Source organism: Crocodylus siamensis, chromosome 10 (genome assembly GCF_052110815.1).
Source record: "Crocodylus siamensis isolate JL-2025a chromosome 10, ASM5211081v1, whole genome shotgun sequence".
NCBI lineage: Eukaryota > Metazoa > Chordata > Crocodylia > Crocodylidae > Crocodylus > Crocodylus siamensis.
The window spans coordinates 68,905,386-68,917,748 of NC_143404.1; the positions used below are offsets into that span (position 1 = coordinate 68,905,386).

The 12,363-nt window shown below is 38.3% G+C and overlaps 1 protein-coding gene across 3 annotated transcripts in view; it reads right to left on the reverse strand.

Annotated features, from left to right (window-relative positions):
• The window catches only part of DIDO1 (death inducer-obliterator 1), a 73,171-nt gene that overhangs the window by 34,817 nt on the left and 25,991 nt on the right, over nt 1-12,363 (reverse strand). For all 3 annotated transcript variants that reach the window (XM_090064568.1, XM_090064570.1, XM_090064569.1), the window contains 2 exons: nt 8,098-8,304; nt 7,111-7,336 (listed from right to left, as the gene is read on the reverse strand). In XM_090064568.1, coding sequence (XP_089920694.1) covers nt 7,111-7,336; nt 8,098-8,304 — 433 coding nt within the window. The remainder of the gene's footprint in view (nt 1-7,110; nt 7,337-8,097; nt 8,305-12,363) is intronic.

Below are 12,363 nucleotides of genomic sequence, written 5' to 3' on the forward strand. Positions count from 1 at the left end.
AGAGGGAAGGATGTACCACTGGTTATTCAACCAAGTGAACAAGTTGACAAAACTAACGTATTAGTAAAAGAATGCAAACAGCAATATAAGGTGGGGAGGCTTTTAATCAACTTGCATTGTTTTTGGTAGTGACAAAGCTAAAAGAACTGCCCCTAAAGGCTAATTTGCATCTAAAACTTGTTTGCACCCTCCTATCCTTTTGTGGCGGCTCCTCACACAGGAGCCAAACACATTGTGATTAGGAGTGCTGATCTTTCATTGCGCAGGAGGTACCAGTGTGCTAGCTGCTTGAAAGGGCGATTCATATTGCTTGCTTTCCAAAGGTGCCCAAGCTCCTGTTGGTCCTCTGTAGAAGTTCTGACAAAATCCTCTTGGGTACTCTGGCTGTGAGACAGCCCTTATGCACCCTCCTTGTAAGTTTTCCTACCTACAGCTAACGGCAGATGTCTAGCCTTACATAAGTAATAGTGATGTGCCATATGCAATTTGGACATACTCTGCCTTCTGTTGTTCAGGACCTACTTACTCAAGGCTGCTGCTTACTCATAGGGCATGTTTACATTACAAAATGTAGTGTAATTACATGTAGCTTCAAATGAGCAAGCCTAGTTATGACAGCAGGGTTCAACAGGATAGCTGAAAAGCACTCAAACCAAAATAAGAGCATCTACACATAAACTTCCTTCCACCTGTTTAATCTGCAGCAGTGCAAACCATGCGTAGACACACTTATTTAGGTTTAACAGCAGCCTTTTTGGTTAGGTTTTGACTTGTATTTAATGGTTCAGCTGAACAAAAATAGAAGCAACTACATCAACTTCTGCACTAGTTTAATTGCAATTCTTAAAATTTAATTTAAGTTAAAGAAAGGAGACCCTTGACTGTCCTTAAACTGGTACACGTTTGCTTGTTTATAGTGTTTTACTCTAGTCTCTGCCGGGTTATTACAAGTTTACATTTTCTTTCCCTGGTTATTCTCTTGTTCTGTAACTCCCTCATTCCACTACTACTTTCTTCCATTAGTTGCTCAGTTTTTACATTATATGTATAAGAAAATATATTTTGCTTTCTCTCCCCACCAAAAAAACATACCACTTCCTTTCTATGGTTAGAAAAAGCAATTAAACCACAATGGAATGACACTAAAACATACATCTTTCAAACGTGCGTCACACTTTTTGGGGTTCTGGGCTTCCATCTCAGACTTTCCCTTGATAAGGGCTCTTCGTTTTGTTATAGCTGTGTAGGAACACAAGCAACCCAAAGGCCCTTTGCATCTGGAATCCTCTGAAAGCAACCTGTATAAGCACTTTTCAGCCTGCAAATAAGGTTCATAACTAGACAAAGCAAGTCATTAACCTGAGCTGTAGGCGTAGCTGAAAAAAAATGGTAGAGGATAGCTTGGAGGAGACTTATACAATCAGGAACAGAGTTTTTACAGATTTGGCCTCCCTGCTTCCCAGTAGGTAGCATGCTGAAGTTGTCTGCCCCTTAATCAACTGCTGCAGAACCAGAGGAAAGGGGTTTGACAAAATTTAAATTGTTAGAATCACTTTAAACAAAAAGCTTCTACTTTAAAGTCTAATTCAATAATAATGTGTCTGAATTGCCAGCATCAAATGGAATATTCCATTTAAAGGCTAAAAACTCATATGATATTAGTGGTTGCAACTAAGTTAGTATTTATCAGTTTTCTGCTAGGGACTTTTATCACATAGACAAAACAGCTTTCTACTCAGGTGACTTGGATCACAACTTTAGTAATAGGAATGAAATGGATTAGATTTCATGCGTGTAAATTTCACCTGAAGACAGACCTCTGTGCTACATACTGTACATTCTACTTATTTCTACCACTTGTAAAACGTAGCTATTGGTGACTATGTAATTTCTGTTTCTAGTAAATTTTAGCTGGTGAGTAAATACATCAGCTCAAATATCTTTTGCCATCTAAGGAAGCCACCTGCCAAGTGTACACGAGGAAGTTAAAGAACTGCCTGTGTATGCTCAGTCTGATCCAGTTCTTTAAAATGAGGATACTGCAGACCTTTACCTTTTTGCTTTCTCCTTCTGCCGACTCATCTTCCAGCTTCAAACTGGTGAAAGATTTGCTGCCAATTTCCACTCGAGTAAAAATAGCAAAAAACTGTTTTATTTTCCAAACATTCTTCTGTCAGAGAACCTGTATTGAAGGGCTTTAGATAGGTGCATGCTGACACACTGCTAATGAGCCTTAGCATCACCAAGTGGTTTAAAAACCACCCATATTCCTATAACTAAATTGTTCAACTTTGCCTTATATATTCTTTTACTTGCATGAAAACACAGGAGGCTTCTTAAACAGTAGCTTTTCCCAAAAAAAGCTAAATGCCAATAAAGCAGCTGGTGTCATATGAAAGGACCAATTACCTTCCTGATTTTTTAAGTACGATTAAAAATATAAAAGAACAGACTAGCTTTTCTGAAAGTAACCTACTTCCTGTTATTGACTAAAATGACAAAGTGTTAGAAAGTTACTATTCTTCAGTGCCATTCTTTAGGTCTGTTCCGCACCACTCTCACTTTGGATCTTCAACTGACAGTTTCTCAAAAAAACATGGACGTTAACTGACATTCAATGGAAAAAAGTAAGAAGATTTATAAATCCCTTAGAATGCCACTCGACTGAATTTTACATGAGCAAGATTAAAAAAAATAAAAAAATACTACCTTGCATTCCTAACTTAACTCATATTGGTCTCAACAGGCTTTAAAAAACCCTAAAATACTATTTGAAGGTGGCGGGAAAAAACCAAGGCCTATTAACTCAGCCCTAGTGTGAGATAGTTATAGAAATAGATTGTATACCTAAGTAAATGTTAATAGTCTAGAGCTTTGACACAACCACAACTTTCAATGCTGACTTTCCTTTAAAAAAAAAAAGTAAATCTGGTCCCAGACATTTTTTGAGATGTCTGCATCAATTTTAGGATTCTTCATTTTTCCAATTGCTGACTGCAGTGCATTTTTTTTGTGATAATCTGTTTTGCACAAGTTTTCAAACACACTCACTCAGCAAACAAGGGGCAGATCATGCTTTAAAATATATATGTGTATACACACACACAATTTACAATTCACTGGTAAGCTGTGTGACAATCAGATGCATCAGTGCCATATGATCTGGAACTCCATCTTCCTCCTGGGAGAGGGGTTTTTTTTTTCCCTTGAAATGCACTGACAGTTTGCATATTCCATTTCTCCAAGAAACTTTTTTGTAATTCTTACAAAAGAAATGCATGACATGCTATTATGGACAACAAAATTTAAAGTCAAGAGCTCTTTTCCAGAGCTAGGAAAGCAGCAGATACAAATCTGCCTTTGTAGCCCCATATTTCTGGAAAAAAATGGGAACTACAATTTCAGTATTCTGGATGAAGCATCATACTATTAAATGCATCTAAAAATCCTTTTCCTTTCCCAATAAATTAATTTTTAAAAATGTTAATCAGAATTCCACAGTTGTTACAAAAATGTGGGGTAGACGATTCTTAAAATTACCAGAAAATGTAAATCAGGACATTTTAGAAATCACATTATCTGAAGCTGCAATTTTCCTGCTTGAATAGTTCCTCATTGGATATATGTTTTCCCGTCTTTTGCTATTTGATCCTCATTTTACTTCTGTTTTGACATGCCCTGAAGCTTTGTGACTAACATCTATCTATATAAAGGCTAGTATTATGGGAATAAAACACCCCTTGGCAGAAGCTTTAAAATACTATTATGTTTCTCAGTGTGAAACTGAATTTTTGAATGCCCAGGCTTTAACTCCCACCGTCTCAGCAACCCTTATTTTTATAGCATTTTTTTTAAAAGTTAAAATTCAGCGGGCACGTATGCTGTATACTGGTTACTCTAAAATACTGATCATCTAAGGTAAATGGCTAAATAGCTGAAAAAAATGATGTGTATGCATAACTCTTCTGAGCTGGAGAGCATGAGTACTGCCTGTATCTTTAAAGCCTTTTATTATTCATTTAGCACTACATGTGCATGATGCTTTCCAGGTTAAACAGCACAGCTGCCCAACAAACCCAATGATTTCCAATGACACCAAGATGTTACACAGTGTGAACCAATTTCAGGTTGTATGTTTTGTTGCATAAAAATACTGACTAATTGGACCTTAAGCCATTGTGAATCTTAGAATCCATGAGAATTTAGAAACATCAGTGGGTGGTGCTAGAGTAGAAGGGAAATGAAAATACTCCTACAAAGCTGCATGTTATATGCCTTAAATAACCACATTACTAGCGTTGTTATATACACAATTAGATCAGGAGAAAAAAATATTTTTTTTGTTTTAATCATGCAAGTATCAAATGCCCCTACAATCCAGGTTCTCAGAACATTTAGGAAAATGCCTAAACTGGTCTGACTCACTCTTTCCTGCCACCCAATACAATTACCATTGCCAATAAATACACTAATGTCTTACTTCCAATTAGGGTAACAATATTTTGTAGGAAGTTCGACGGCATTTTAGGTATACGTAATGCAGCACTGAAAGAACATTCTAAAAGAATAATTCTGCAAACCCAAGCAAATGAGGTGCCTCATTTGATGTCTAGGGAACTTAATGTGCAATAAATTACTTGCATGAATAAGGATTTGCAAAAAATTAGGTCTTATGTTGTTGAATAGAGACTGATTATTTAGGTAAATTATTTTTTTGTTTAGTCCAAATTACATGTACTGAACAGGCTACAAATCTGTAGGGCTCTCCTCCTACCTGTAAAAGCTCCCCTACATAAAGATATCTCAGCTGGGTTTTTTTTTCCCCCTCCCCAGATATTGTAATATTAATTTCTTAGGAAATTCTATGGACCACTTAAATCAGGGCTGTCCAGCTGGCAGCCTGTGAGCTGAATACAGCCGCTCAGGCTGCTACCCAGGCACCACTCCCCACACCATGGCTCCCACTGCACGGTGAGCTGGGGTCTCCAGGCACCGTCTCCCCTCCCCTCCCCACTTCATTTTTTGCTTTCTGACCACGTCCCAGGGAAGGGACCCAGGAAGAGGGGCTGGGCTACCTGTACAGCATGTGTAACAGGGTGGGTGGCTAGGGAGTGAGGCTCCTTGCATGGCGGGTACAACAGAGGGACAGAAGAGGGCAGCTGCTACATGCAGCCCACATGGGACATGGCCCGTTGGTCGGTGGCCTATGCAACATGCAGCCTCCCATCAAACAGAAGCTGGACAGCCCTGACTTAAACCTTTGATTATGGTTATTGATCAATAAAGTAGGACGATTTTTTCACCAAAAATAATTGTATTTGGTAGTTTTGTAATGGTACAACTGAATCCAAAACGTTTTTAGAACTTACCTTAATTACAGCAATCTGAAGATCCTGCTTCTCTGCTCATTAAGTGAACTCTTCATCCAATACATACTGAATTGCCTTGTTTTCATAAAAAGGCCTGATCTACACAGATTTTGTACCTACTTAATTACTTCAGTTATTTTCTATTGAAATAATTAAATGTTCTACCACTAGTATGGACCGTGCATCCTCGTATAAAGATGCCCTTTCTTTCATAGGAACCAGCTATATAAATATCAGCACAGTTATAGTGGTGTAACTGTACTAATCCTAAGAGATTATGAATTGTGATTATCCTAGACTGGTATGGAAAAAAGCCATACAAGTTTAAGCAGGGCCCCCTTTACTGCTGATGCTATTTACTTAAAGAAAAAAAAAAAACAAAACATTTCTGCAAAATATTTAAAACCTAAAATGGAAATTTAAAATGAAAGTTTATACAAAACAAGCATTAAATCAATCAAATAAATAATTAAGTGTCTGCTGAAACAACGCCAGACTTATTCATTTAAGTAGGGACAAAAGGATCAACAGATAACTATAATTGTCTATTCTAGCTGTATTTCTCAAAGAAATGAAGTAAAATATAGGGGTTAGGCAAAATTAAAAAAAATTATAATTTGAAAGAGTTCAAAAGTAGCAGTCTTGATACATAAATTTGAATTTAAAGCATTATAAATGCTACTAAAATAGAACAACTTAAAAAGGGGTCCCTTTGATGTTTAAAAATTCAAGCTATATAGCACACTTGTCTTAAATTTGTGTCTCTTAATAGATAATTTAAAAGTTCAAAATTAAAAATTAAATCCTGCTAAAAATATAGCTAATGAAAGCTGGGAAAAAGGAATATTTGTATTCATTAAATTTCCAAGTGAGATAATTTCATTAGGCACCTATTTATCAGGTGCTCTGTAAATGTGAAATGAAAGATTTCACATAACAACACTCTTTAGTTGGAGTCAATCAAAAAACATGCTAATAGCACAAAAGTCTTGTTCAGATTACAAAATAATATTTACTTACCTTTAAGTGAGCTAACAAGAGTTTCAGGACACTAACACAAACCCTACAAAATTATAATATGCACTACGATACCTCTGCCTTATTTCCTTTTATATGTTTCTGTGCGTGTGAAAAATGTGCGAGATGAGCACACAGAAGGAAAATAAAGAGTACTAGTCCCACTTAAAGTATAGCATTAAGTGAACAAAAAGATAGGAAGACCACTTCTCATCTATCTGAAAGCTGAAAGTTGTTTCTAAAATATAAGTTCCATTGAAAACTATGTTGAAGAGTTCAGTCTTTACACCGGCAATGCAAATATAAAACCTGAGATGTGCCAAAGCTAAATTAAATTGTGAAAAAAGTTGTTAGTACAATGAAATGCTAAAACAGGTGTGCCTTGTACAATTTAGAATCTTCTGAATTTTAGCTCCTACCAATACTTACCTCCGAGAACAGAAATAGGTATAGGTTTTGGAAAGCACAGAGTGGCTCGGCAGCTGGTCCAGAAATCAGTTGTGTACAGGTTGGTAAACCCTAGTCAAATAACATAACTTACAAATGATGCCAGCAAACCTTCAAATTTTCTGATGTGCATGTGTGGAATCTTTGAAGGTGGAGAGAAAAAATTTAGAGTCATAGTAAGAAGGTACTAAGCTTCCTAATCTTGCAGAGGCAAGAATGGGTGGGTACTGAAATAAAATTAAATGATTACTCAGGAATATCCCTATACGATACATACATTTGAACAACAGTGAAGATGAAATGGCAGCAGTCTTTTCTGGCTTTACTGCATTGTAATTATGATCGCTTGCCCAGGACGGTGTGCTGTTTTCTGAGGCTGGCTCTTTAGCAACTGGCTGAGTGTTCGCCTCAGTCTTGGGGGTTGTCACCACTGCCTTCTTCATGTTCATCTCTCTTTTCTCAGGAATCTGTCTCTTCTGGGAGGATACAGGTTTAATACCTGCCTATATAAGTAGTAAAACCTTCATTAGTAATACTTGTAATCCCAAAAAGGACACATGTATTATGAAACAATTATTTTTTATATATACAGTAAATACATTTGAGAGTATACAAATCAAGATTCAGATTCAGGTCTCTAAAGCTAGGATAAGGCATTAACTTAGCAGGAGAAAGTGTTAGGTAACCTAAGTTATACAGAGATCCTGCCAAGAAGTTGATACTGAACTGTACTTAGCATTAATTATGTGGACATGTCCATACCCAACTATACCTGCCATTTTAAAGTAGATTACAGAAACAGACAACTAAAGTATGGCTTTAAAAGGTCTCTAGAAGTTAGCTTTTATTTAGTTACAGTAGACAAACCCTCTACCTACGTAGCTCCTACCTCCCACAACCCCACTACATTAATCTAGAACTCTAAATCCGTAACTTAGTTCTAATAAAAAAAATCCACAAAATTATTTAAGAAAAAGCTGTTGATAGTGTTTACAGGGCATTTAAATAGGAGGACATTTTAAAAGCTCTCACTTTCCTGTTGTCTTCATGTTATTAAAATAAATCCAATTAAAATGTTATTTCGAGACAGAAAATAGCAAAAATATGGAAGGAAAGAGTTCCTCTCCAATATAATATCTTGCAACCATCTCTAAATTAAAAACTACTAAAAACTGTGCAGAAACATACAGAATCAAGTCACCATGCTTCAGGACAATGGCTGCCCCAAAGTTTTTCATTATATCATGCACAGGCACACACTTACCTGTGGCTGAGGTTTTGGTACAGTTGATTTTTCAGATTTTGGTTTGATCTTCTCTTTTGGTTTTGCATCTTTGCCTGCACTGAGAAATTTCATGGTGGCTGCAGCGTGCTTAAGAATGCAGTCACTACTGCAATACACAGAATCAGGCTGAGCCACATTAAAACAGCCAGGACCAATGCATTTAGATGCACCAGGAGCCTCAGTTACCTGAAGGGTGAAACACAGAAAGTTCAAACTAGTTTTTTAAAAAAGCTAGTACTCTGCAACATTTTAGCATCTATGTGTTAATTTTCTTTCAGCGTGCACTTCACGCATGCTTGGTGGTAGTGATAGAGCAGTGTGTAAATGCTAAATTAGAAGTATAACAGCACTTTTCAGTAAGCATCAGACTCTACAGTGACCTATAGTTGTGTATAGGATAACAGCAGTCAGCCTAAACACTTGACTCTTTAAAAGTCAATAAAGTACTTATACAATCATTACAATATAATCTATAAGAGGGTCTCTTGATTAAACAGAAAAGCATCAGAGATTTGAACCTCATTTCTCATGGAATTAGAGATATTGGAGATGGAAGAGACCTATCAGAATAACAACACTGTCAGTGCAAAGGATGCTGTAGGCAGTGGTTTTCTCCTGTTTTGTCCAACGTAATTTAAGAATTTGAGGCAATGGGGAAGACTGTTACAGCCTAATACTTCTCTCCCTGTCAGGTTATAAAGTTCCCCTGACACTCAGTCCAAGATGTGCAACTTTCATGCCACTACTTGCAAGTCATATCAGTGCTGTAAACTAAATAATTCCTCTCCCTCCTCAGCATTAAGATATACTAGTAACAGCTGCTTTGAAAATGTGAGATAGGACTAGAAAGAAATCTACAGATATTTGAGTGATGTTATTACATTTCCCTTTTGTTACTGTTTAGTTGCAATATACCTATTTAACTCCATCAATGGTCCAAATAGATAGTGCACTGGACTAAGAGTCAAGAAGTCTGGATTGTAGTTCTTACTGTACTAAATCTACAGATGAAAAGCATTTTATTATTCCTTCCTCATGCATCATATATTCCTCCCCCCGCTCTCTTCTTATATCCCTTCCGCTTGTCAAAGTTCTTTCCATAATGTGTTGATCAGAATCAAAAAAGTAACCTTTCACGTACAGTCAAAACAGTTGGGGGAGAAGTTTATGATCTCTGCACTAACAAACCAAAATGGCACTGGCTTTTTTAAATGTCCTATCCCAGTGTATGCTCATGCACTACCTTGCACTTTTTTCAAGTTTATCATATTTTGTTATTTCTGCTCTTGTATCTAATCACTCCATACCCTATCACATCTCCATCCTCACTGGTTATTCCCTCTTCCAGACCACTAGTGAAGACGTTAAATAAGAACATGGGGTTGACTTACACACCGTGTCAACTTATATACCACAAAATACAGTACCTAATACTTCCTATGACTAAACTCTATTAGATAGCCTTTCCTGACTCAGTGTAGCGTTGTTTCCATTTATCACTTAACATTTAAATCCACAACAGTGCAGCTAACCACAACGATCTGAATAAATCTTTCAATTAAGATGTAACGAGACAGTACTAGTTGCTTAACTAAAACCTGAATACCACATTACATGGAAATAATTTTATTCTTCAGAATAACCCCACAGTGTGCATACATTTTTTACATCTAACTATAATATATAATAAAAATTAAGTAAATGCTCCTGAGAAGGAATCTCATATTTTAGTTCAGTCTGTCTCCGTGTCAAGAAGGGCCTAATCCTGTACCACTCAAATTAATGGTAAAATTGCCATTACTATTATTTTATTACCATATTTTATATAGAAGACCTAGTCATGGACCAAGACTCAGTCCTTGTCATGGACCTAGCATACAGAAGACTTAGTCATGGATCAAGACTCAAGTGTGCTAGTGCTATACAAACACAGAACAAAAAGACTAAATGTTTTCAGCCAGGACTAAGACCAAAGCAAGAGAAAAGAGAGCTGAAGACAGATGGAAGAGCACAAGGAAACAATACAACTGTAGTGATCAGCACAATAGGCTACAATCTCAGCACAGAAAGAATGCTTATTTTGCAGGCATCACAGTAAGCAGCAGTTTAAGGAGGACTTGGGGCACTAGTTCCCAAAAACTGAGAGTCACGACCTCAAATGGGGTCACGGCATCAGTGGATGGGGTCGCAGCGCAGTGCTCTTTGCCACACCAGGTCTTACCTACTGGGCTGCAGAGGCCCGAGGAAAGGGCAGCAGAGCGGGGAACCCCAAGTCCGAAGCCCGCATTCCCCCCCTTTCCAGGCTCCACTCTGGCTGTGCCACCTGCAGGACAGGGGACAGGAGTGGGGAGCTAGGCTCTGTGCTCCAGCCTCAGCAGCTGCTGCTTCCTGCAGGCAGCACCCAGGGCTCGGGCACTGGCCCTGGGGCACCCGGGGATAGTGGGGGGCTGCAGACTGTGAGTGAAGGTCACTGGGATCGAGAAGGTGGAGTGCTGCGAGTGAGGAGTGAAGAGCCATGCTGAGGAAATGGGGTCATGCTGAGGAGAAGTTTGGGAAGCACTGGCTTGGAGGCAGTAATGAGGCAGGCTTGCTGTGTATACCAATCTCCTTCCAACCATACAAAAGCATGGGAAAAAAGACAAAGGAGTTGTGGGATTCGATGCTAACTGTACTACAATTATTTTTACATCAAAATGTGCCCAGTTTATCAAATTTTAAAAAAGGAAAAAGGAAAAAGATCTTTTCCTCTGAATACTTGTTTCATAAAAACTCTACCTATATTCAAATCAAGCTGGATCCATCGATCTCTAGTACTAGATGGTCTGCAGGCCAAACCAGGCTTTTAGTTATACCTGTGCAATAGGGCTTCGGTCACTGATTCAATCCGGCGAAATCAAATCAGGAGACCTATTAATCTCTCTGATTCGATTTGATAATTCATTCAGACATAGCCACAGTTTTGTATGCTTTTTTCTACATACCTCAAGGTATCAGGCAGTTCATGAATGCTGAGATGGTGGGGGAGATGGAGCATCCTCCGGAAGCGCTGGAGGCCGGCGGGGGGTCCCCCAGCACACTCAGCAGTGGAGATGAAAATGGACTAGAAGCACTTCTGGTCCACCGCAGAGCGCACAGGGGACCAGGGGGACCCTGACCCCCGGCTCAGCAACTGGTGCCTCCTGGGTCAGCAGGGGAACACCTGGGGTCCTCCCTGCAGCTGATCGCCAAGCCACGGGGATGCAGGGGTAGGGGTCCCCTGCGCACCTGGTGGCAAACCCGGAAGCGGGTCCTGTGGAACGCTCCACCGCCCCACCATCTCAGCATTCACGAGCTGCGCCTGGTACCTCAAGGTATGTAGGAAAAAAAACATTAAAAGCTGTGTCTATGGCCAAATTGCTGATTTTCCGAATCCGAATTGAATCTTTAGATTCGGCTGAATCGAATCAACAAACTGAATCACTGCCCCCCGAATCGGACCAAATCCAAATTGAATACAGCCCGCTTCGCACACCCCTACTGTGCAACCTCATCTTTTTCAAACTATGCCTGCAGTGAAAACTGTATAACCTACTGCCATAGGGTTATTTGGTCATAAAACTACACAAGTCTGATATTGAATGTGCTTAAGGAATACAGCTAAGGTAAGAATAAGAAGCCTTATATATAGCCACTTTTAATTGAGTTTTATTTAAGAAGGCTCCAAGACGTGTAGGACTAAAATTTATTAACTAATCAATCATGAATAAAGCCAGTAGAGCAACTAGAATTTCACTTGTTATTACAGTAAATAATCCTTACCCATCTGTAAAACCATTTCTGAATTTGACAAAATTAGTATCAACACATGGGAATAATGCATTAAAACTTATCAATATAAAATACAAGTGCTCTTTTAAAAATAAATATAATGAAAGGTATTTATTTTACAAACTTGTCTGTAGTAGATGAGTGGAGACTTTCTATGCTTGTTACATAAAGTTTTCACTCTAGAGTTCTCACTTATCCCTGAATTTAGAACTGGAGTAGAATTAGCCAACACAGAAATCCAGTGCAAGTTATAATTTCCATACACACTGGCAACAGTCTGAAAGAATTACTAAAATATTAGACATGTTTTAAGAGCCATTTTTAAACAACAAGCTCTACTTATTAAGAGCTTAAATGAGTTATGTGATCAAACTACTTAAAACTAGCTGGAAGTAGACAAACTGGACCGTCTGCGAGTATGAACTGACAAGTATTCTG